Source organism: Euwallacea fornicatus, chromosome 22, assembly GCF_040115645.1.
Source record: "Euwallacea fornicatus isolate EFF26 chromosome 22, ASM4011564v1, whole genome shotgun sequence".
Lineage (NCBI taxonomy): Eukaryota > Metazoa > Arthropoda > Insecta > Coleoptera > Curculionidae > Euwallacea > Euwallacea fornicatus.
Genome location: NC_089562.1, coordinates 3,370,402 through 3,397,195, shown reverse-complemented (window position 1 = coordinate 3,397,195; position 26,794 = coordinate 3,370,402). Strand labels below are relative to the sequence as shown.

Sequence of the window (26,794 nt, the reverse complement as noted above, 5' to 3'; positions counted from 1 at the left end):
AAATTTTTATCAATTATTTTTTTTATATTATGATATTTTTTTTATTGATGCAATCTGCCAAAAACCAAGTTTGCTAGATATTACATATCTAAAAATAAATATGGATAATCTTTAGAGAGCAATGCGAAATATAATATTGTGCAAAGATGTGTGTATATTTAGCTTCAGCCTGGATATTGCATGATACGAAAAGAAAATGAAAAAAAAATTAAATTGAATAAATTAAAGTAAAAAAAATAAACAAATGTTTTTAATACATTAGCAATAAATATAATTAAAAATATAATAACACTCAATTCACTAAAACATGATTAGACTTACACTCTAATGATTGAAACTTTCTTTGAATAGTTGAATGCATTCGTTCATAAGCAAAATAAATACCCTTTCGGTAGAATTTATTTTAATTTATCAAAATGAATAAAAAGCAACCATAAGTTACGAACAAATCAAATTATAATTTTTGTTTATGAATTATTTTTATTCTGTTTTTAATTTTTTATCATTAAATACTAAAACTTATGTGATTTGGAAATCGGTCCAACAATATCAGATTTAGTAGAAGTATCTTCAAATTAAAAACTCCCTAAACTGAGTTAGTTCAGGTTAGTAATATCTAGGTTTAGATTCATCTATAGATATATCAAATTTTTCAGAAATAGAGCGTTTTTAGGGGAGCTCTCTAAATTTTTTGATGCTTTTAAAAACGTTATTTAGTATATTCCTGATTTCTTGAAAACCAATTTGATAATCTCAAGGTAAGCAGATAAATCTTTGGTACTGAAATTCGGTTCTTTGGGATAAGCTGATTCGAGTTAAGCACACCTTTGTTTTTTTTTCCGTTATCGTATTTGTCTATCCTAGAGAAACCAAAAAAAACCTTCAGGCATTAAGTTCCTGTAAATATTAGTGGTGTAGTCTGCAACAAAGTGCTAATAAAACGTATTTAAAAATTAATTTGCGAACTGGAGTCATGTTTATATTTCTCCAGATATTAGATCATGATACTTACATATCTATTTATTCATAAAGTTGCGAATTACATTACAGGAATTACTTCAAAATATCAAGTGTTTAGTTTGTTTTTAAATTATTTTTAAAATCTCCGAAAAAAATATTGTTGAGTGGCAAGCTCGTGCATGTATAATTTTTAAAATCTGGAGAATCCACGCATCTGTTTCCTATTCTGGTCTTTAAATACGTTCTAGGAGAATTTATCAATATATATATATATATATTAAAACTCGATGAATGCAAATCTGTAATCTAATAAATATTTGCGAATTTAAATATTATTTGAAGGGGAGCTGTTCAAAGTCTAAAAATCTAAAGTATTAAGGGTTTTCACATATTCGGGATCGTAAAGAAATACCTGGACATATTGAGAATTTTTGAAGATTTTTGTATTACAAACTTACTAATAGAATATTATGTTCCAATAATTTGGCACTAGACTTATTTGAATAATTCAAATGCAAATTCTAACGTTATTTCCAATCCCATTCGCAAGGTTATCTGGCTTTCTGATTTTCACGTTAACAGTTGTACGAAATTTTATTAAATACCTTTTAAGCCGGAATTAAATAGTTCCGAGGAATAAGTACGTACTTAAGGGAATCTGATTCATTCAAGTTTTTTTATAGTGTTAACTTGCGCGTAAAATATATTTCGTTGTGCAAAACGTATCATGAATTTCTCTGAAAAAATTAGTATCTAGTTAGTTTATGGAAGTATGTATTAGAATTTTCCCTTTATCAATGGACGAAGTTTATTCTATGGTAAAAATAGATTCTGGCATTATTGAAGCAGTTCGATTAATTTATATTAAAGCTGAATCAAATTCCTACATATTTTGCATATCTGACACGAAACAGACGTCTGGCAGTTTATTTATATTAAACTCGATGATATTACGTACTATTGTTTCGCACATTTCAAGTTATTATTCTCAGATAATGAGGACATTTTAACACATAAACAGTTGTTTTGCGGCGATTGAATACGCTGTTCAGAGTGCTGCTTAAAGACTTACCCAATTAAATTATCCCTTTCTTGGACGTTACTCGCCATTATTGCTCACGATTACACTTTAATAAACCAGACTAAAATATTTAAAAATTAAGACATTTAAAACAAACACCTCTTTGTGCTTATGTGTATATATGAGACAGCTTTTTCCAGAAGCTCTTTATAAACGATAATAATTAAGGCGATGCTCATTTCTACCATTTAGTCATCGCGAGAGATAATAACGTAACAAACATGTAATTTTTTCATGATGATAATAATTGTTGTGTATTACACTCACTCATGATATATGAATCCATCTCCAACAAATGAATACAACGTCCTTTTTGGGATTTCAAAACCCTCACTGACACTTCTTTCATATCTCGGGAACACTACAGAGTGTATATGAGAGGTAATGACACTTTCACTGATGGACTTCTTTAGAGGAGGCATCGTTGACTATTTCTAATTGTCTTAAGTATTTATACACACTATATCAAATATTATATTAAATACGATGTAGTACTAAACCAGAACGTTTACCAGACACCGTTAGGTAGGTACTCTCCTCGTATGTCCTGCTTTTGATATGTAGAGGTAAGTACTAAAGATATCAGCGATACTAATGTGGGACGTGCGTCTAGAATTACAGTTCCTGGGTTCTTATCAGTGATTTTATTAGAAACCAATCTGGTCTACATAGACTGATTATCATGACAAATTTTGCGTATACTCTTAATTTTATCAAGAATAGGTTCCTCCTGTAAGTAGGAAGAATCTCACTTACCTGATTAATGCTTTTCTCCATTTGTCTCCAGTTTCCACAACAACCAGTTGTAGTTTCATGTTTCGTATGCGGGAGTTTCAAGCAAGCTGAAGAAGAATTAAAAACTCGCATTGTTGGTAGGATACAAAATAACAGCAGACACTACTTAAGTTTCAAGAAAAAATGGATGTACAAGGCGTCCAAAAATCCAAATAAAAATACGAAAAAATTATTTTATTAGAATCGCAAATTACAAAAGTCCTTGTTTCTCAGATGCAGAGGATGTTAACATTAATACTTTCTTGAAGCTTTCGATTCAATACGAATTTTAAGTGTTTTGTAAAATTTTGGATTTTTTTAATCGTTTCGAATCTCCACGTCGTTATGAAATGGATGATATATGACGAATCTTATACAAATCTTTTAAACTCATTTTCTCAACACTCTATATCTGAAAATTAAAGATTTTTTCAATCTACGTTTCTATCAGCATTTCTGAGCTGTTTGTTTGTATTTGTCATCTTAATATTAATATTAAGAACACCTCGTACACATGGGGCAAATTTCAAATATTGAAGATCAAACCGAAGTCAGAAAAATGTCCTGGGCAAACATCAACAAAATAAATTAATTTTAAAATGATGCAAATATCTGTCGAATCAACGCTTACTGAACAATGGAACGGAATTACAATTTCTTAGTAAGCAGTCAAACATATTTCATTTGAATATTTGTCAGAATTTAAGTGAATTTTTTTTATCTATAATTTCATGTTCACGAGACGGAGAAACGATATAAATTAGTCGTTTTTTGAACAGGACAAAGGCAAACTGAAAGCAAAATCTCTAAATTTTTCGTTCTCGAAGAAGTTTTCTTTTAAGATATTCTAATCAGGGTTCTTTTTCCTTCAGTTTCAAGTCAGAGTTCACTTTTATTATTTATTTTTAATGCATATTTCAACACCAATTTATCTCGAACCACAACTAGGCATTTTTCCTTCCAAACCCATTCAAAGAAATCCATGTCAATGCATCCTGAATTTTCCTTAGACTCTTTAAATATGCAGTCGACATGGAAGACCATAAATTTAGAGCCTCCAACTAGACAGCTCAATAAATAGATGTAGGAAATTCGGAGCCTTTCCATATAATAAAGGACAAGCGTTAGACATTAACCCAAAAATGATTAACTTTTAAAAAGGTTTTATCCGGAAATAATACGATTATTCATCCTAGTGGTGAAATGAGGTAATTGGGGTCAGATTAGCAACACATACAGAGACGTATTTAGTTAAATATTGATTATTACCACATTCACTCCTCAGAGCAGATAATGGTGCCCATGATATTTAATAAACATTCATTCATATTCATGGAAATTTTGCTATTCATTAATTGTCTTGATGTTTGTAAATAGCACACACAAAACGGTGTCTTGACAGTAAGTCTATGGATTAGTTTAAAATTTGGGGAGGGTGTCTACTATTGTGACCGCCGTGGCGTGTGAAAAGGATGATTAAAAACGTGTTCTTGGCACCAGAGTGGACATGTTCATGATTAAAATCAAGTTAATAGACTTGTACTATATACTAACTAAAATAATGGGAAAAATCGAAAAAGGGCTTTAAAGCAGATTTAAAGGTAATTAGAAGATCACTTAACAGAAACAAAAAGTATTATTTTCCATCCAGAAAAGTGGATAACTTGCTGCTAACAATACACAAAGTAGATGAATATAATGTCTCGTTTCTCAACGAATCAAACAGCTGTAATAAATTATTTTATGTCTCAATTTGGCCTTGGTTATCTATCTGCTTTATTAAAGGAATTGGGTGAGTTAGTGGCAATTTATTCGGTAAACCCACAAAAAATATTTCATAATTAAATTTATATGAGTTCAAGGTTTTCGTTTGCGTTACGGTGAAAAAAAATTGATTTAAGAGGCGGAGAAGTATGCAAATCAGAACAACAAAGGTTCAAAACTAAGGAAAAATATTTACTTAAGCCATTATTAAATATGCAAATTTCAATCAGTAGTTTTCAGTCGGTAATTTGTTTTTGCTTAAATTATTCAGTATGTTCCAATTAAAGACGTTTGACATGATAATTGTGTAAATTTCAATAGTCACTTCAAACTTTCAAGAAAAAAACTGGATACCTTGAATTTTTATTTTATTTTTTCCACAGTGTACCAAAGAAAATAAAACCAAAATCACTTTTTGATACACATGCACGCAGCTTTAATTCTCTTTTATGACGTTTCGCTTTTCTTGAAAATATCAACAATTTCGTCCTTTTAAACAGCTTAGATATACAGGGTGGTTCTAAATATGGCGAAATTCTCTTATAAGCAAATCAGACTTCAAAAGATAATTATTTTTCCTTTGGCATTTTTTCAAGTTTATGTATTCTAAAAAGTAATTTCTTCAAGTAATATTAAAAACAATAATGAAATATCGTAAACATGATATTTTATTATTGTTTAGATTCCTAACGCAAACCTTATACAAATCGTAGAACTAAAGCTGATAAAACTCAATTACTAAATTACTGATTCGTTGACCAATATAGAATCTGTTGATATCAGAAATCCCAGACACTGACGTCAGACTGACGCCGCAACCTGGAATAGCCCTTAATTGAGGTTTTTAATAGATTGACCGAATAAGGGTTGTAAGTTTTTGCCTTTAGTGTATAGATTATACCTTCATTTTTTCACCAATTATTTAAATTATTTGAAATTTGCTCCAATTTTCTAGAATAAACACCATAAAAATCGAGAAACAATCCCTTACCTGTCTAGTATTGCGGCCCTTCCAGCACTATTCACATCAACTTTAACAGGTAACTTCACAACAATTATGTTATTGTTAACTGCCAGATCTATAGTTCTTATCGTTCCAGCTCCTGGATCTACGTAGGAGCCGGTTTAATGAGAAAACCGGACTTTTCAAGGGGAGATTTTCCGGTCAAGGCGCATGATCTTGTTCATTGAAATACTCCGGGGCCCGGCGTCCGGATATAGGGTGTCGTAGGTTAGAGCAATAGTGACTCATTGGTTTGTTTCTTGCACAAGTTGCGTGCTTGGTGTATTTTGCCAATTTTATTAAGTTGAAAAAGCTCTTATATCTATATTTTTCCAAACGTCTTTTATACACGGATTTGATTTTTGGTCCTCCGTGTAGGTAAGATACAAATGACGTTATTTCCGATAGGCACTGACGTCAACACGGGAGAGAGTAAACACAGTAATGGGGGCTAATTTGGTTTAAACCAATGTAGCTGAATAGAAAATAAAGGCTATTTTTGGGATTTTATTATTATAGTAGAAAAGGGAAGAGAACACACATGCATGCAGGGTCTATATATAAATGGACCCAAGGACCTAGATTGGTTTATATAGGCTAGAACCAGATGAAAATTTGATGTGGTATTACAGACATTTGATATTTCCATTTTTACTAAGGATTTATGGCAATGAGAATTATTATTTTTATTTTTCAAGCATTTTTTGTCTTTGGATTAAAGGTTTTCTATACTAAAAATGAATTTGGGAATACTTGCATAAGTCCTACGATATGTATATTTTTCAGCATTTTATCTTTCCATCCACTATTGGTATTGGATTGTCGGTTTTCGTCAACATACATTGTTCATTATTCACAGAATTACTAATGCAGTTTCTAGTCACCATTCAATCAAGAATTTGTCGCCTTAGGGAATTTCTTTTATTTCAACATTTAAAAATGTTTAATTATTTTATTCTTGCATTTAACTATATTTTAAATACATTCTTTATCCCTCCTTCTGCCTAATTAATTTTCGTGTTGTGGCATTCATAAGCTTATGGTTCCAGTTTAAAAAATCTTTATAGTATATGCGTTGGTATCGACATTTATAAAAATTAATTTGGTATTAACATGTATAAAGAAAACTTTAGTTTAATACGGAAGCAAGAAATAATACAATTTTTTTAGAATTTTTAATTTTTTTTTAGTTATCTTTGAGTAGACATTTGAAACTATGAGAAACATATGGAAATTTTATTTTTCGCAAAATATTTATGCATGTTTAAACTCTCCTAGTAATTTTCAATTTCCTTATTTTTTCCCTAGTGCATAATTTGAATTTGTTACTGAAACAAACTCAGTTTTTTTTAAATGTTTTATATGAAACTTAATAAATAGGATATTTGATATTATAATTAGTAATGGAAATGAATACAATTAAAAAAACTCATAACTGAGAGTTTTTTACAAACCTTTAAGGAGTTTTTATCTCAAAAATCTTCAAAAGAAACTTGTTCAGAAATTTCGAAACTACTTAAACACTTTAGTTCCAGGGTTTCTGGATTCTGGGAAGCATCAAAACATTTGCAATGTGAAATTGCCAACACATGAATTAAACGTAAAGTACAATTCTTATTCTATTTTAGTATTGGACTTTCGATTTCAGCATAGATTACCTTTAATTCTTAAAATCTCATATACAAATTGTAGTCACCATTCAATCAAGAATTTGCAATAATAAACAATTTTTTTTCATTATTTGTCAATTTCAGTTGTAATTAATATTTATTAGTTCATTCATCACATGTTGAAATCATTACTCAATACTGCTATAAAGAGGTCTTTTCCTTCTTATGGTACTGATTCTTGAATCAATATAATATATAGGTAAAATAGAGCGACTTTTCATAATATATACATAAGCTCAAATCAGACTCCAATTTTAAAAGATGTATAGCGAACAACAATTGATTTTATTAAAATGAGAACTTAAAACTGTTTTAAATGTATTCTTAAGTACTCGAAGAGTTTTTGCGACATTTATTTAAACTTTTTCATGAGCAATGATTCAAATATTCCAAATAAACTCACGTAGAAAAGAACTAAATTGCTTTATTATGATCTAAAGGTACAAATAATTTAATGCACCATGCAATTTTAAATGCAGATTTGATATCTTTTGGATATACTGTAGTAAAGATTAATATAGCATTGGTAAGTATTATCTATTTCAGAATATTATATGTAAATAATGTGAAAACAATTTAATTAAATACAAAACAATCTATAAAGTAACATGTAGGTATATAAATCGGTTACTAATCCATATTATCTCCACGAAATTCACTATCACAAATTTTATTCAAAAAATTCACCCTCAAAATGGTTTCCCTCATTTTTCGATCAAAATCGCACTTTCTTTTTTCGGCTTCTGCTTGCTTTCTAATATTGTACATTTTCTCCCTTTCAGTCAACTCTTTCCCTTTCTTCCTTCTGTAGTCAGCTAGTAATGATCGTCCTGGAACACTCCTTCCCATCTGGACATGCACATGTTTGCCAGTTTTCTTTATCATTATTCCATCCACAGAAGTGGTCACTTTAACACGACATTCCGGAATATCGCATATCCAAACGATATACCCACTTGATTTGAAGTAGTGATAGAGATATTTATAACCTTCGAGTGTTAAACTATCCATTAATACCTAACCTTTGTTGTAGAATACATTCAGTAAAAACAAACTAATGAGTGATAGATACGAATCTAATTTTATGGGACAAAGTGCGCGGATAAAGGTATATAGAACTGATTGAGATACTATCACTTTGAGTAATGTAAGACGTTTTGGACAAAAATGTGATGGAATTCAGGTCAATAGTAAGCTCTTTTCAGTTAACAAAGAATATACTAAATGTCGGTTTAGCGATAAACATTTGTTTTTAATGATATCAGGTTTCTAGCCAGTCAGCTTTTGCCTTGGACTTTGATTTGATCTATTAAGAGAATGCCTTATTGGCCCAATAATTGTGTGATTTAAAGCGTAAAATCAGGATTTAAAGTGTTGATATTTTAATGCCCATTTGTCATTGACCATATCTTCCAAAGAATAATTGAATCTAAAAGTGCTGTGTTAGATTTTTTGAGATATCTATCAATTGTTAAAAAAAGTAGGTTATTGACTGTCTATATTTCTCCTTTTCTTATTGCAATATCGTACCTTTTTTCTTGGGAAAAGTTTTTTCTTAATAATTATTCATTCTAGGGAATTTCTAAACATGGGTTATTGAGATTATTTTTATATTCCTGTAAAAATTGCTAGAAGTATTTCAAAATGATCGTTCACGATACACAATGGTGTTTAAAATAGATATGAATTTTGAAGTTACCTAATCATGCGCAGGAAATTTTACAGAGATTTTGAGTGAATTTTAACAAGATAGGTGGTTTTTTTTCAATTGTGATGTATTTTTCTCATTGTTTTTTAATCTATAAATATTGAATGTTTCTTTGTATCTAAAATAGAAATATTCATATAAGTTACATAAATTACTTTTTTGCAGCTATTAAGTTTCGTTTAGGTAGAAAAACATTTTTGAGCACATTAAGTTGATTAAAGTCAAATTTTTGGATTTATATGGATCACCAAGGTAGTTTTAGAGATGAAACATTAATATTTAAAAGGTGATTTTGAAGGGATTTTTCGATCGGACGTTTACAAAAGTGTTAATGATTTGTTGGTTATCCGTAGGTTTAATAAAACGGTCTGAAACAAGATGTTTTAAATCATTCAATGGGGCTTAATTAAAATTTTAGTTAGAATTTTAAAAGACGCTTTAACGCAGCTATCGTCTAACTTTGTGGATATTCTAAAGGCGCTTTGAGACAAATTTGTAGGTCATGAGAAACTCTTTTTCTTTTGTTGGGCAATTTTAGGCTTTGACCAAGGGCGTCAAGAAAAGAATTAAAAGACAATTATAGTTTACGAAATAAACATTGAACATCACATGCCACATTGCATCTCACATATTCCCATTAATTTGATTGAATAGAAGCACATAGAGATCCAGTAGAAGTAAATAGTGAAGAAAATGTGGTCTTATGGTCAATATTTAAGACTTACTACAAATAAAATTTTATAACTAGTTTATTTCAATAATTAATATTAAGTTTACAAAATTATCAATATTTCCAAAAATATTAGGAATGTAAAATATGCAAAGGTGCATTTTAGCAAAATTAATATGAGTCTTTAAATAAATATTTTTATACAAAACTGAACACTCTCCCGGCTTCAATAGTCCAATTTTCCTGCGACCTTCTCCTTATTTTCGCACATATCATTTAATACGTAGAATAACTTCTGATCAAAATTTCGCAACTGCTTTTCAAAATCGTACAACCTTTTGCCGAAATCGCTCATCTTCTGATCATATTCGCATAGTGTACAGTTGTACCTCGCTTCGACCTCCGGCTTCTTCAGTTTAGCCACCTTCGGTATGCTAATCTGTTTCTTTTTAAATTTTGGCACCACAGACCTTTTTAGAGCATTGTGTTTCTTGCTTAACATACTATGGGAGTGTTTTCCGATCTTTTTTATCACATATCTGTTAACGGACGTGATAATTTTCACAGGACACCCAGGCACACTGCACAAAAACACACTTCTCCCATTAGATTTCACGTTACGCCGCTTGAAGTACCTCAAACCATTGAGTTTAAAAATTATCATTTTATAAGCTGGAGAAAGTACTTGACTGTTAGAAACGTCGAAAGCTGACTAAACAAGAGTGCTTGGTCCTGACCAAGGGGTGGCTATAAATGTGTTGTTAGGTAGTACCCAAATTTTATGACTCATATTTGTCGGAATTTATTGCTCTTCGGTTTCTTTACGCCGATTTGCACAGGATTCACTCGAGATCGTTTATGTTTTTAACTATCATATTTTATTTAGAGGCGGAGAGACTTGTGTCACATCGAAAGGTATATATATTGTCTTTTTGAGATAACACTTAAACTTGTTTTTTTTTTTTTTTTTAATGGAAGTGGGACTACCGGTACATAGTAACGTGCCCTTATGTTACGCCCATGAACGTTACCACCTTTTTAGGTAATATACTCCGTATGGCAAGGTTATAGCACCGACTATCCCAAATGCAGTTACCCTGTATAATAAAATTTGTCCCGTTTGTTTTTGGAATATATAGCATCTAAGCAAGGCCAAGGTTCGTTAAATGCGTCTGACAATAACACCCCATTAGAAGACCAGTTTTGTTATTCATCTAAATGTTCCGCTCTACAGATATTGGTAATGCACTAGCCAATAAGTACCTTTTAGCCATAGTACGCCTCTGAGTTTTAGGTCTGGGTGTTAGTATTTAAGAACTCTGTAACACGTTTAAAATACCTTTTGGCCGAATAGTCGCGTTGATGTCCGCTTCGTTAATGGAGTTTCTTCATTTTATAGCTTGATCAAGGTGTATTATTACTTAACAGTGAAATAAATTACATCGTAAGTTGTGTCTGAATTTGCTGTTTTAACATCCATTACAATGTTATTGTTCCTGAAAACCAGATTATCATCCTGGTTTGAAATATACAGCGCGATTTTAAATTATCACCCCCCCTCTCTGTCAATTTTAACAAATTATTATTCTCTTACAATTCAAAAGTAGCATTGAATAAGACAAAAAATATTTTTTTTTTTACGTTTTTTGAATTCTCAAAATATTTACATCACCAGGAAGCCAAAAGGGCCGATTTTTTTAAATTGAAGCATTGGTCATATAACACCCCAAATTAAATGTGTTTCAAAACTACATTTGGAAAAATATAATCCAAATTTAATTTTATAGATAAATAGTTTTAAAAAACTTGTTTATTAATGGGGAAAAAAATAAGAAAATTAATACTATAATTTATAAAAATGCCGGGAGGAGAGGGTGGGAGACATAATCTAGAGCCATGCTGTACTCGTATGTGGTTTAATGATGTTTAATCTCTAAAAATAGGCTCTACGGAGTAATGTCTTTGAAATCAGTATTAACCATCACATGATACATTGAATCTCACATATTGCCATTGATTTGATTCAGTGAAGATTAATAGGGGAAAATGGTCAATATCGAAGGCAATGGCGATGTCATGGTCAATATCAAAGAGCTGCTCCGTATAAAAATTAATAATTCATTTATTTCAATAGACAAAATTAAAATTACAATTATATTTTATTACTATTCTTAATATTATTAATATTTACAAGAGTATTAGTAATGTAAATCATGAAGGATAGGTACATTTCTGCAAAACTACTATTTAATAATAATTTTTAAATAAAGGCCTTGTTACAAACTAAACATTTTCTTGGCGCCATAACATCCACCAGTTCCCAAATAGCTCCTAATTAAAATAGTGCGACTTCTGCCCCAAAGCACGCAACTTCTTTTCAAAATCACAGTTTTCGGTGCTGTACCATTTGCTTCTTGTCCCTTAAAATTTACCATCATGTACCTTTCTCGAGCTGTAATTGTCTTACTTCACTTTATGTGGTTGTGTCTTCCGACCTTCCGCACTTCATGTTTCTCGTAGTATATTATCACTTTCACAGAACATCCAGGCACTTTGCACAAAAACACGCTTCCAGAGTTGGTCATCAAGTCGTGATGTTTTTTGTAGATGACACCATCCAATCTAATGACTGTCATAATGTGAGATGGAAATCGGGTTTGAATATCACAAACGTTCACGGCAGCAGACACGACAAAAGTGGTAGGTTGGAATCAAGGGATGACCATAAATCCTAATTTTAGATTTGCACAAGGTCCCCACTTAGTAACCGAAAGTACTCAAATTTGCCGAAATGACCTGTATTTCAATTTGTTCCGTTCCTTAGTCAAAATTCAGGGTGGGCAATAAATACCTTGTTTAGGTAGTACCCAAATTTAGTGGCTCGCGTTTGACGAATTGAATGCTCTTCCCTCTCTCTCTCTCTCTCTCTCTCGACCGATTTGTACAGGGATGGAATGGTAATGAGCACCCCCATTCATTTTTTTATTTTAAGATATAGAGACATGTGGCAAGACAAAAGTTATTAAAAATGTGTTTAAGGAGTTTATGGTGTCGAAGATAAAAACAATTGTACATAGCCTTATTGAGATTTGAGCGCTTCAATATGACTACATCGTTGACACTACCTGTTATACTTAGGTGGAAGATATCCGAAACAGACACATAATTAGGTTTTAAGTTTTTAAGCATCGATTATTCCATTCGAAACATTTGCATTAATGTTAATTATCTATGAATCCCAGCATGAGCCATTATTTGAGTTAATAGATGGCAAATTTCAGCAGAAGGGTACAATCCAGAGACGTATCAAGAAAAGCTGCACTCTACTTCCCGGTCCATTTAAAAATGTACGAATTTGGTATGGAATCATAATATCATAAAGTTTATTTGCATAAAAAAGATGTCGTGGTCGAGTCACGACCAATAGAGAGCAATAATTGGGCCTATTTTTTATTCATTTTTCAACTGCATTCTAGAGGAACTTTTTTATGTTCGAATTTTAAATTTAATCGTAATTCGTCTTTTGTAAGTGTTGCAAAATGTTATTGAAGGAGTTCTAGGGCAGATTATAAAAAAAAAAACGAGAAAACTTTATAAACATAGAGCGGGGAATGATTCGTTATTTATCGACTAGGAACTAAAATTTTAAATTGGTTTTCGATCGTGCCTCTCCTAGGTTCTTTAAGATAGGAGAGCTCACTAAATGATCTTCCAGCCATCGTTTTGATATCCTGGTAACACCTCCTAATTTAACAAATGGTTATCCTTGTCTGCAAGGAGGTATAAATTTAGGTAGTAATAAAAATGTTCAAAGAAGTCGGGCTTTTCAGTACTATTGTAACTATAGCCATCAATAAAATGCGCTTGTCCTAATCCTGTTTAAAAGACATTTAAGGTGAATTGTGCCAATGTTTTTGTGTATACAAATGCCTAAAATGAAAGGACCAGCATATTTTTTGCATTAGTTATTACTCAGAAATTGGCATCAATAAACAGTTTTACAAGCTCTTAAGAAAACCGACGGATCCGGACAATGGTTTTGTTTGTACACTGCCAATAAACCCACAATGGTAAATGGATTTTTATAAAATGTATTCGAAAAAGGACTGAGGGTTTAACTTACCGAGTTATAGGATCCTTCCTAATCCTTAAATCTTCAATATATTTGAAATTGTGGTCAGGCAAGGCACAAACGATAAACTTCTCAGAAGTATCTGTAGTCCATGGTAGGCCACAACGATCTGTCTCTAATCGAAGGGCTCGTATCTCTCTATAAGGGCTGGTGTATTGTTGCAGACTGCAGGAACTGGCACCTGACTCTTCGTCACCTTCGTATCCGCTTAAAGAACATAATTTTATTGATGAATCCATATTTTATTAGAATTACAATTAATTCTTAAAGAGTTACCCGTTCGCTTTAGTCTTGGATAGCGCTCAAGAAAGGATTGAAAATTCGGATTTGAAAAGGGTGTTAAAGCGTTCTTAAAATAGCTCTAAGTGTTGTGTAATACTAATGAGGAAACGTTGATAGCGTTACGATTGTTGCAGATTTATTATGCATGAAAACCATTTGCGAAAATACAGAAAATAATAAATATTTAAACCAGCTTCAATAGGTTAGTAATTGATTTTCGTGTAGGTACGTTAATCCATGTAATCAGGAATTTAGGTCAGGATAGGCAGTGCGTTTTGTCTGCAAAATCGGCACGAGCCGAAGATCAACATAAGACTTTTGACACCCTTCGACCCTCGAGGGACGTTAAAAATAGTCATTCATAATTAAAGAATTTAATTTGGTCAAATACAACAGTATTCCTAAATTCATATAAAAACCTACGCCACTGTTTCAAATGGAAATCTAAGTTCCATCTAACTATGTTGAAAACCAGGGGTATGCAAAGTGGGGCTTTATGATTCATGAAGTCGTGAATTGAAAACACCCAAGTTGAGTTGTGTTTTAACCTGTAGTTACCCATAAGGACTGGAGGCGCCGCTAAAATTCCCAAAGTAAAAACGCGACACGTCGGTGTGCTTATCGAGGTTTAGAAAAGAGAAAAGAAATATTCGGGTAATTGAAATCAGGTGCGTAGAAAGTGGAATAGAGAACACATTCTCGTTTCAACATTAAAGAAATTTACCGTTGCCCCATAAAAGCGAACCACGTGACACTAACATTTTTGGAGCGATGAAATCACGTTTTAATTGCATTGACTAGATTTGGAGGAGAAGAAGGGACAGAAAATCTTTGATAATCCGAATTCGGAAGCATAGAAAATGGACTAGAGAAAATATTTAGACATCATCGAATATGTGTAAGAAGTTGTATTTTCCAGCGTTAAAACCGAGATCATGAAAACCTGGTATTTCAGTGTATCGAACTACGATTAGAGAAGAATAAATAAACTAGAAGTACAACACACACAATTATTGATAAATCTAAAAATAAAATAATAAATAAGGAGTAATTGAATTAGAGGACACACGTGTGTTTAAAATATTTGAGGGCTTGCAGCAGCTATTTTAAAAGCACACAATCCTCCCACTAAAAGCAAACTATGTTTAGGGAAAGAATAGTTAAAATTATTGGCGCGGGCAGTAGATTAGAGAATAGAAAGCGAAATTATTAAATAATAAAAAACGAATTGAAAGGGTTTAAGTCCTTTAGCTAAAAAGAAAAAATTGATCTGTAGCCATCCAGATAAAAGGAGCATGCGGGACAGAAATTTTGAAAGTAATAATCTTGCACTTTGGCGCATTTAATAAGCATGTGAAAAGTGCCTTTTTTGCGAAATCGAAATTTGTGGGGTAAAAGGTGAAAAGGAGATAAATAATACCAACTACTACGGAATTGGCACCGGTTCTTACTTAATTATTATGATTTATCAATGCGCATGACTACATTTAGAGACGCGAGATGAGATCCTTAAATAATAATCCATCCCCATGTTACATGTCTCTAGCATTTGCTGTCAAAACGAACTTTTCGCCCTATTATTGTAATCTCAATATACGCAACACATTAAAATATGAATACACCCAACTTGAGTGCTCGGCTTCACCCCCACACATTTTAAATAGAATAAAAGCGAGGTGTTCTATTTATTATCAACTTGCCCATTCTAGAATAAAATCGATAAGCTCGTGCAAAACTTGCCTTGACATTAAAGTACGGTATCGTCGTTGCATGCAAAATGTGAAATTATCGAAGTATCGTTATTATATTATTAGTCAAATTGTGATATGCAAATGTGAACACAATAAATTAGGTGCCACCTGTTCGAAGCTGAATTCCAGTCTATCTATGAATTAATTATATAAAACAACTAAGTCCAACCCACTGCTAGCTGTAACCTTAACCCTTGAATTGTAAATGACCGCTAAGCTACAAATTATCTTTTAACTTTTCTGGATAGAAAAACAATTCGCGCACCTTCAAAACAATCCAAAAACTTATCAAACCTGAAAAGATAACAAAAAGGGAGCTTCCTTTCACTTAATAATGCAAGCTATGGGTTGAATCGATCATTAGAAATAAGGTTTTTTCTTTTTGGCAATGTTTCGTAAAGAACACGCGATGTTTGTTCTAAGAAAATCGATTAGACGATCAACACTGAAATTCAGATTTCCAGGAACGATCTTTAATTTACTTATACGACATGCTAAAGCACAATTTAGAGGTGTGTTGTTTTGTTGCAAGTAAAGAAGGTTGGAAAAGTGATTTGTGATGTCAACGACCTTGGAACGAGTCGAAACTTGAGTTCAATAGCAAGATTAAAGCTGAAAGCACGTAAAAAAAAACTTTCAGTCGATTTCGGTAGATACGTCAAAATTGAACGGATTTATGCATGATGTTAATGCATGACAGTCGAAAATGAGTCTGGATTGATTGGTTTGTTGATTAACCTAATAAATGGCAACATTTTATTAACATTTGTTTTACGTACAAATCTATACTCACGTACGTAATTCCCAAAAATGCGTAGTTGAATGTAACGTAATCATAATGTTATGCAAATGTTACTCAAGCGTTACTTCACATAACATTATCAAAAGGTACAATAAATGAACTAAAATACGCAACGTTTCAAAAAAAAAAATTTATATCTTTTTCACTTTGTGAATAACAAAAATATAAATTTTCAAATTGATTGTTATAGAATGGTTTTTTGGCTATGCAAAACACATTAGAAATAAGATATGCGATGCTATTTTGGGAGCAAGGATTCGTCGGGCATGTGCCGACGTACGCCGGTTTTGTGTCATTCAGCTTACCAAACTATTTTTTATTTCATTTGCAGCCACGCCTAAAGACTGGGTATACCACTGAAGTTCTGAGTGTAATAACCTGACCCTTAATTCCGTTTCACAACGTTTAAGATGACCGACGAAATCTTTGAATAATTGAAATCAGGGGCCTAAAAGTGAAACGACGACTTTTATTACAAATTTTGAGAAATGTGCAGTTACCCTAAAAGCAACATGTACCATGGAATTTTCCACAAAAATAATCTCATATTTTCGTGGTACGATTCGAAATGAGAAAAAAACCCATTAATAATCGAAGGCTATAAGCAAAATAAGGGTCATGAAAGGTATTAATTCTTTATAGTTCTAATTATATTATTTAGATGACCATCGTTTGCTCCTATTTAACGTCTCAATTATATTGTAGAAAAATTATTTTTTTGTAAGTTTTATCATAGAAAACAATGTTTCAAAATAGAGTTGCGTAATGCGGGCAAGCTTGTCGAACACTCCGGATTACGTTATTTTCAAATTATTGTGAAAATTGTCCAAACGTTTTTGTCAATCAAGATATCTGTTTTTTAGGGTTCCAAAGTTGATTTGTGGAATGAATATGTTTTAAAATTGAATTTAAAATATTTGAAATTCTAAAAAGGAGCTTCGGCAAGTCGCATGCTGTTTGTCATTTATCTTAATTCTTGTAGAAAAATAATTTTAGTCGTAAACCTCCAGTTTATTAGTACATTTGTCGAACAATCATTCTTTGTACGTAAATATTATGTTTTATGCAGGAAAAATGCCTGAACGCGGCTAAGAATTTCCAAGCGGATCGCATTTCCTAAAGTTAATTTTCGCGTTCCTTATCTCACCATCACACTTATTGAACCCTTTCCCCAATTACCCCATTTCAACCTGATTAGCTTTGGCGTCATGATTAAATCCCACAACGTTCGAAATTGTAATTATTTCACATACTTGAGAGCGTAAGCTCGAATTTCAAGTTCCAACATTTAGACCGATGTGAAAAAAACTGAAACTTTGAGCCTGGTTTCAGTACCAGCGAAGAATTGTTTGTTAATACAAGTAAGACTAAATGAATTTAGGGCTTACTTCTCTCCGGCCTTTTCTGCATTTAGATAATTCTATTGCAATTTGAAATTTCAAAGTATACGCATCATCTAGAGCGATCGAGGCCAAGACTGTTGGAACAATTTCTTTCTGCAGTTTTGCGTCTCGTTTCATAACAATTCGATATTGAAACTTAATTTCGCCGGTTCCAGCAAAAACTCCATCAAATTTTCTTTTTTAAAATGTTCATACATACATCGATGTTAGTAAAAATTGGCAAAAATAATTTAACGCAATGGACAATCCTCACGCTTTTTTTGCTTTCACAAAGAAACATAAAGACCGATACAATCAGGCCCGCTTATCAAACCTAGATCTCCCTAATCCGCCCTATATTTAGCCGATTCCATCCCCAAGACCCTAAACGGCGACCTTTAAGGTGTGTCAAAGGATTGGTCGGGGCGAAATTAAAGAAGTGGAACTGTTACGTCTAAAAATAGTGTTGGCATAAATATCTTTGAGGGAACACCTCGCTTTCTGACGAAATAAGTTGCTGGGGAATGTAATGAGTTGTTGAGCATGCAAATGGTTAAATTATAACTCACCATGTCCCTCAAAGCAAACCTATTTACAGGCACGTGTGAGAGTGCTCTAATGCGGAAAGAAAAACCCATCCTAGGTGCGTATTGATAACAAAAAGGAAAGCATTGGTTTAATTACTGTGTCATCGTGGACGAAGAAGCTGTTATCACCTTCCGTCGTCGCAATCGGAGAACGTGGTCCGGTCTAGTCCGAGCGTGTTAACCGCGTCGTTCGACAGCTGAAGAACTTCTTGTTAATCCAGAGAGTCGAGGCGTCTTTGGCGCCGTATTCGGCGTTGCGCCTGCGTCTTCAATCGTCCAACTCTGGAAAATTGGAAACAAACAGGTGGTGAATTATTATCTCTTTGAACCTAATTTGTACCTCCCCCAATTAGGATAAAACTAAAAACTTCTTTCTACAGAGAAATATTTCCAAGTTCGTTTTGCCTCAATTTAGCCAAGCGGCATATGTGATACTAATTTATATATGAAATGCTTTATTGCATGACCGAGGCGCTTTGAAATGCATCACGGAGTTTGGGTGTATGAGAAGAACATGTAACAACAACCAAGTCTGTCCTTGGCGTGAGTTCGCTAATTACTGAGGTCCTCGATTTATTGAAAAAATTAATAAATGCCAGATCTTTTTTCTTTTTAAGTTCATTCTGGATAAAAAAAGAGTGCTACGGGGTTTACATAATGACTTTTCAAACTTGCAGCATCGGCAACAAAAACACGAGCCACTTAACACATCATTGAGATACATCGATAAAATGCCTTTTAAAGTTGCCTGAAATTTGTGTTATCCTCTGATGTCTATGGCAAGCAATAGACATCACAAATCGATTTCTTACAGCAGGAAACTTTGGCCTGCAAACAAAAGCCTTTTAGTTCACCTAAAGACGATTTGGGATTCATTAATCATCTATTATGCCCTAAAATTAGCAAATATCGATCATACAGTAAGTTATTGGTAATGATACAATTAGATCAACGGTGGAATGTCGAACCCGTAGAAATATCAATGAGGTTTGAAGTGGTTAGGAGCGAATACGTTTTAGCTCACCTGGATGTTGCGTAATCTTAAGGTAAATTACGAAAATGAGAATTTTGAAACCGAGTTAAAGTGGTACTGCACGACATGGACGTTCATCAGTCCGTTTGAAAGATTGTTGATTCAATCATGAAGTTGACGTTGTTTTCATGATATTATTGAAGGCTGTTTTGAAAATAAACTAATAATTTTAAAGTATAAAGTTTTTAGTACATCTGAGATTAAAACTATGCATTTCTCTACTTAAAAAAAATGCGCCGTAACAAGTACAAGATCATTTTTTATCAATACCTTTATAGTGCTGAACTATACTACATTGAAAGAAATTAGTGACTGTGGTGGATTCCAAATATTTACAAAATCCTCAAGATCCCATTTTCACTTTTTTGAATACTTAAAAACTTGAAAACACAATTGAGGGTCAAAAAATTTTTAACTCAAATATCGCCCTGTATATACGAAACAGGGTACCTATTTAATATTCATTTTTGAAGAATCTAGTTCAGTATTTCAAAAACATTGTAATAAGTGGACTAGCTCTACCATCGTGATCATAGACTAAGTGTCCCTTTTAAATACGTGGTTGATACGCGTTCGAATTTTACTACTGTTTTTTCATAATATAAATCATAAATCTCTAAAACTCATGTGCAAAATGAAAGGCAGTGACATAAGATGCTTGAAATAATAATTAGGGGGATCATGTTTGTAAATCCTATTGGTGCAATAGGATAATTTTAGAACTCGTGAAGTGATTTTTTTTTAGTTTTTATTTACCCTTGACAAAATTTACCTTTCATCTATCTCAATTTTTTACTCAGCACTAGTGGAAATTTATCTAAGACTACCGTTCCTCCAAAAAGTCGGAGACGTAATACATACTTTTGAATAATAATATCGGAAATGGAAAAAGTGAGTGCGGTTGAGCAAAAAGGTTGTAAATGGAATGAGGCAAATGGAAGGAGTACGTTGAGCAACCTGAGAATACGTGTTTCCACTTATAGGCTTTATGCATATGTGCGGGCTCTCTTACATTCCGTAATTTAAAAAGCCTGATATGTTTTGGAATAAGTTAATATGACGCTCTTGGTTTAAGCAACCAAACAAGCTTAAAATGTTTTTCTCAACCAAATAAAGTGTTTTTCGGCGGAAAAACCCGTTGAAATTTTGTTTCCTCAAAAAATCTTGAATAACCAATCGTCACTTGAAAATAAATATATACCACTGATAGAAATACTTTTGATCAAATATAATGCACACAATAGAAGTCAAAAAAATCTTAGCAAAATTTCCTCGCTACAAAGAGTCCTTAAGTGCATTTTATTTTATGAATTAGGTCTTACCTGGTGTTATAAATTCTTGGTAGCTTTGCCGGTAAGATGTTTTATTTTAATAAATAGAAATAAAGTCATGGAGATATTGACCAATACTCTGCTCTGATTTTGTTGTATCAATGGAGACTATCTCACTGGTAAAGTTACCAGAAGTTGTAAAGAGTGGCATTAAAAGACAAAAGTATAACACATTTTAACTTATGTAGAGCGTTAAGATAATCTTCTGTTCACCAGGTTGTCGAGAAATACCTTTCGCCATCTATCCGCTATATTGTAAAACTTAGTTCATCGTCGAAGTAGATATAAAACAAGTGCAAAAACATTCAAAATATATTGGAAGTACAATTGTAAGATGTCGCCACAAGCTTCAAACTTTTAAATTTAATTAATATCTTTAATCAATGAATTTACGCGCCTTTCAATTGTACTCTTTTTGCGTAATTACTATTTCTTTGTGTTTATATACATTACACTTTGCTTGACTGACGCAAAAACAACAGCAACTATGATATACAATAATATACATAATAAGGTAGCTTATGCACTGTAATTATTGCGAAAAAATTAAAATTAAAAACTGGCATGTAAATTGAATTTTTAAGCTTTAATCATGAATGACTAGCGTTTTTGGACCTCATTTCGTACCTTCATCGTACCCTTGAAATCCCGGGTGAAAGAACTTCCTTCTCACTTTTCCGTTCTCCCCGAAAATTATTACCGTACCGATCTAGGAACTGGGCGTAGTACCTTATTATTATTTCAATGATGTAATTGACTGCCGATAGGTACTGTTACCAATTTAGATTTTTTCTGCAATTTCAATTCCGTGTGTACTGAACTGAAGGTCATAGTTCGATCTATATATACGAGGTGTGCCCCCTCACTAGGGTACAGTCAAGTTCAGCTCTTCAGACAAGATACAATCCTTTAAAATGAACGGTTTGGTAAGTTTTGAAATTTTTGAGATGTACGAATGGAAAATGTAAAACTAATTAAAAAAAAAAAAACGAATTAAATTAACAATCTCAAAAACCGTCAAAGTTATGAGAAAATATGTAGGATTTATCCAAGTTTAAGGGACGTTTTTTATAAGATCTTGTCTAATTTTTTTTTATCGTAAACAATGTTAAAATCCTCCATTCTAATACCGGCGCTTCTTGTTTTTACCATTTCAGTTTTTAAAATGTTTTATATGTAATAGAAAAACAAATCTTTTGTATAGATCGTCGTTCTTGCCACTCTATCGGTCGCCTACGCTGTCCCTAGCGGGTGGGGACATGGACAAGGTTTGGCCCTTGTGGCACCCGTTGCTCACCATGGGTCTGTCCTAGCTGGGCCCATTTCTCATGATGTTAGCGTCGTTGGTAAGTGTCCAAAGTTCACCTGTAAGGAACTTTGATAATTTATTTTGTGAGAATTAGGACCATCCAGTCATGGAGTCGCCGTAGTAGGACCCGTAGAACACGGAGCTTCTATTGTTGGGCCAAGTGAAGGGCATGTTTCCGTTGTTGGACCTGTTGCCCACCACGCTGCCGTTGTTGGTAAGGATGTTGACCTAATTATCATAGAGGATATCGGTAACCTTGGTGGTTGGAAATTTATTTGCTAATCATTGGGGAACTTATTTATGACTTATATTTGCCTTTGTTCTTCGCTGTTCTATTAGTTTTTACTAACATAATTATTTGCGGTTATAACTTCACTATTGTTGTAATGCAACGATATTAGGACCTTCCACCCATGGAGCAACTATTGTAGGCCCACATGCTGGACACGCTGCTCTTATCGCACCAGTGGCGCATCATGCAGTTATTGGTAAAAATCTTAATAATCAAACATAATTAATCATTAATTAATTGTTTCATTTAATTTAGCTCCCGCTGTAGAATGGGGACATGGTCAGCTTGCCCATGGGGTGACCGTTGCCGGGCCCCACACCGTCCCAGCTACCATCAGTGGACCTTCCGGAACCATCCATGCTGAAGGTCTCTGGGGACCCACCCATATCCATGGTTACGGCCACCATTGGTAAAACACTGTCTATAAAAACACTCAAAACAAATAGTGCTCTCTTGATGAATAATCTTCGAATATCTTTTTAGAGGAAAATTGTTTCCTCCATGAGGATATTTTAGAAAGTTTTCAGCAATAGTTGAGCTAGTCTGAATGCTACATATGTTTTATATATAATGTATATAGTTTTTTATATTATTGTATTAGGCGAATTGTGTTCAATAAAGAACTGATTGAAAAGGATTTTTTTCTTGCTCGACGATGACTTGGAGATTTTCTCTCTCTATTTATTGAAGGTGAAAAATTACGTTAATTTCTCTTAGTAGTTTTATTGTCTTGCTACGATAATCAGCAACGTCTTCCCATAAATTTCCAAAACATACATACATAATTTTCGCTCAACTTATCAATAGCCTTAAAAGCCTATGACCGAGAAAAAAATCTGAGCTTTGGATTTATAAATTTAGAAGAAGCAAATTTTCAAAAATGATTGATGAACCCTCACCTGGTTTCTCGTATTGTAGTAGGTATGTTGTTGGACCTGTAACATATTGTTATTATCGGTAGACTTGCACTTTAACGTGTCCTTCTTAGCAGATGATTAACCTTATTTAATTTTAGGACCCACCGCTTACGGTGCTGCTCTTAGACCATCCAAAGGAGACACCATCATCGTTGGGCCAGCGACTGCACGTGGTGTGGTCTCAGGTAAAAAAATTCAATTAAAGTCTACCAATATATGCTAGTAATTAATATTTGTTTTTTTAGCTCCAGCTGCCTATTGGGGTCTCAGCCATCTTGCCCACGGAGTGGCCGTTGCCGGACCTCCTACCGTTCCTGCTACCACTTTTGGACTTTCTGGAACCGTTTATGCTGACGATCTGTGGAAGCCTATCCGTGCTCATGTCCACCATCGGTAGAAAACCTGATAATTATTTCGATGAATGAATTCTCTATAATCTGTTTTCTTGTTGAATGAATTTCATGGTGTTTTCATCAATGTTTTATATGGTTTGAAATTTGTTTATATATAAAATTTACATGATTGAAAACTGGATTTTTTTTTATTCCTGCCAATTTTAAGAGCACTCGAAAGTCCTCTGAAACTTCAATTGCAAATATCCTTGCAAAACTAGAAAGTTAGAAGGTCCACGTTGCTTGCATTGACTGCAATGAAATTTTTATCAGACGATGCTAAACTCCCCAAGTTTTCTGCTCAAAGTTTCGAGCTCAATTATATAATTCTTTCTGCGTTTTATTGAAGCAAAGGTGATTAATTTTACACCTTGTTAGACGTTGTTAACGATGAACATGGCGAATCCAGAGCGGCCTGCCATTACCTTGATATTTACATGCGACTGATTAAATTTAATGAATAATCGCGCCAATAAATACGGAAAATTTTTACGTAGTCTTAGTTGTACATTCAAATGGGTGGAGCTTTAGATATTCGAAATGGGAGTCATTTAAAGTTGTGTGAGGAACAAGTTCAGTCGATATCCATTTGAGACAAAAAGAAAAAATGAAAATATTTTTATAAGGAAGACGGAAAAACATGACAATAATTATCAAAAAAATATGTAGAGGACATTGCAGGAGACCACTCGTAACTTCTAGTTTGATTGATGTTTTTTTGAATCTATCAATTTCATCACCATCACCATCACCGTTTTGGCCAATTTGATCGAGAAAATTTTCATCCTTAAGATCTGAAATATTTGCAGTACCTTCAACACTGGAACAAAACTCTCTTTCTCAAACGAAACTTCCAAGTAAATTGCTTAACTCGAGGTAAGTCGTGCAATACCGAGTGGTGATGGTTTGCACGCTTTTTGATATATTCATAGAATAAAAAAGATAGCCATTGGTTTAGCATATAATATTTTTGTTCGCAATTAAAAATCACTTAAGCCTGTAATTCATATAAAACTTTGAAACGGAAACAACTAGCCATTCATCATGTTACGTAAATTGAACTGAGACCTACCGTGCTGCGCCTTGTCCCCCCATAATGCATCGGGAATTTATTAAAAACTTGATGTTTGTTAATCCTTAAATTAAACTGCATTAAAGAACAAGAAAAAAACTCGTAATTTATTCAAATGGCTAATAGCTTGTCATACTGATTTGATTAATTGCGGAGGTCTTTCTGAATGCGATTGTTATCTGTAATAGTATCATAATTTAGAGAATTCGGAATTTTGGATCGACAGAGATCGTTGATACTTCTGTCACCTTCAGGAAGAGTAAAAAATTAGTCCTTGGAAATCTCGACTTTATTGTCGTACATATGAACGTATAATTAATTGTTTCTTTATAGTAATTTTCCAGATTTTGCACGCAAAGGCAAATCACTGTACCGGCAAGTTGAATTTGGTATTTGTCTCTCCCATGCAATACTTGAGCTTGGCATTATATTTAAAATTTCCTTCCTTATACGGCTGCTTGCACATATCATAATAACAAATATTTCGATTGAATGAAGTTAGATCCAAAATTACTTCGTTTCCAAGATACAGAGTGTTTCATTTCACAATATATATTTCCTTATATTTCAAAAACGGGCTGAGACAAAGACATAAAATTAGGGACCCGCTATGGCGGGATAACTGTGCATGTTGTTAATGAAGAAGTGCGCCACTGGTTTTTTTTAGTACGGATAGATTTTTTAATATTCCATGAATTCTTAATAAAAAAAAATACTTCTTAGTGTTTTGTCGCTTAAGTAGACGTTTCCAAGATAAAAAATAACTTCTTATTCCTACGTCTACTCCAAAACTGACACGGGTTTCTAAATGCGACTTTTAAAAATTCTTTAGGAGAAATTAATTTATGTTTCATTTGGTAGTGATAGAGGACACGAAGACACACATGTGTGAAACATGTCTCATCGCAAAAATAATATTCTCCTTGCAAGTTGTGGTTCCGTTAAATTTTGAACTGTTTAAACATGTAGAAACGCTGGACGCTACTGGTGCAAGTGGAAATATCCCGCGCACCCCAGAACGTGTACATTTATCCCGCCATAGCGGGTCCCTAATTTCATGTTCTTGTCCTTGACCGACTTTGAAATATTTAAAAGATATAAAAAAAGATTAAACACTCTATATCTTGGAAATGATTTCGGACCTAATTTTATTCTATCTAACTATTTATTTTTACGAGCTTTACGTCCTCTCAAAGGTTGTCGGTATGTTCTTGAATCGCCCTGGGTAGATAAAAACCTCTCTTCAACACTTAGTTTCAGATCGTTTGATGAGAAAGAAAATTGAAATATCTCGGCTGGTATGGAATTTAACAAAACGTAAAAATCGCATCATGTCTTCAATTGATCCAGAAGTCTCACCTCATAGTTCACACACGATAAAAACTCTTCGCGTCGTTCCTTTGGCAAGTAATAACTCAGTTACAAGAGTAAAATTCGTCATTTTAAGGTTCGTAATTTAATCGTATTTCCCCGAAAAGGCGAAAACTGTGATGAATAATGTACAATTTAAGGTCACTTCGGGTTAAGGAATTTGTGTTTTTGGCCTCCCTGTGGGTGCATAAAGGGCACTCTTGCATGATCAAATTTGAAACGATAACGGGTTTTCAGACTGACTTCAATGTTTATGCGTTTAGATGAGGTCTTGCGTTATGAAGCGGGTTCAAATTTATTGCAAAAGAGTAAATAATATTGCAGAACGTTAACAAACAGAAAACTTTTATTTCAGTTGTATTTTATCTTTATCGATTTGGGAACAATTAGGACTAATTGGAGTAATACATTTACCCATCTACAAAACAATTGTAAGATGACGGGAAAACTTCCATGAAGAAATGCGAAAAAAAAAACGAATTTTATCTGTACTCAATTTAGTTCAATATCA

The 26,794-nt window shown here is 33.1% G+C and overlaps 2 protein-coding genes and 2 long non-coding RNA genes across 7 annotated transcripts in view; 2 read left to right on the top strand and 2 right to left on the bottom strand.

Moving 5' to 3' along the window:
• LOC136346297 (phosphatidylcholine:ceramide cholinephosphotransferase 2-like) overlaps window positions 1–18,686 on the bottom strand; it is a 36,581-nt gene extending 17,895 nt beyond the window's left edge. The window contains exons 1-2 of one of the 4 annotated variants that reach the window (XM_066295335.1): window positions 18,664–18,686; window positions 13,754–13,969 (exon numbers count right to left, since the gene is read on the bottom strand). In XM_066295335.1, the coding sequence (XP_066151432.1) occupies window positions 13,754–13,969; window positions 18,664–18,671 (224 nt within the window). In that variant the 5' untranslated portion in view covers window positions 18,672–18,686. Of the gene's footprint in view, window positions 1–2,032; window positions 2,191–2,308; window positions 2,605–2,797; window positions 2,884–5,570; window positions 5,690–13,753; window positions 13,970–18,663 lie in introns of those variants that run through there. The other 3 variants (XM_066295339.1, XM_066295338.1, XM_066295340.1) reach the window with 3 other exon arrangements.
• Window positions 3,097–11,485, top strand: LOC136346300 (uncharacterized). Its single transcript, XR_010733275.1, has 3 exons — window positions 3,097–4,416; window positions 5,535–5,619; window positions 5,680–11,485. It is a non-coding gene; the product is annotated as an uncharacterized lncRNA (long non-coding RNA).
• LOC136346301 (uncharacterized) lies at window positions 11,737–12,432 on the bottom strand. The gene is made up of 2 exons (XR_010733276.1): window positions 12,103–12,432; window positions 11,737–12,050 (listed from the first exon to the last, which is right to left on the bottom strand). It is a non-coding gene; the product is annotated as an uncharacterized lncRNA (long non-coding RNA).
• A 3,100-nt stretch (window positions 18,687–21,786) lies between the features above and the next one.
• LOC136346065 (uncharacterized) lies at window positions 21,787–23,165 on the top strand. Its single transcript, XM_066294904.1, has 5 exons — window positions 21,787–21,856; window positions 22,135–22,276; window positions 22,334–22,453; window positions 22,641–22,727; window positions 22,787–23,165. The coding sequence occupies exons 1-5, from the start codon at window positions 21,845–21,847 to the stop codon at window positions 22,942–22,944; spliced, it is 519 nt and encodes a 172-aa protein (XP_066151001.1). The 5' UTR covers window positions 21,787–21,844; the 3' UTR covers window positions 22,945–23,165.
• The last annotated feature ends 3,629 nt before the right edge of the window (window positions 23,166–26,794 follow it).

What these genes read in the sequence shown, in the direction of transcription:
- LOC136346065 (XM_066294904.1), top strand. An exon ending in TCATGATGTTAGCGTCGTTG is followed by an intron (nt 22,277 to 22,333) that starts GTAAGTGTCCAA and finishes TGTGAGAATTAG; the next exon opens with GACCATCCAGTCATGGAGTC. An exon ending in CCACCACGCTGCCGTTGTTG is followed by an intron (nt 22,454 to 22,640) that starts GTAAGGATGTTG and finishes CAACGATATTAG; the next exon opens with GACCTTCCACCCATGGAGCA.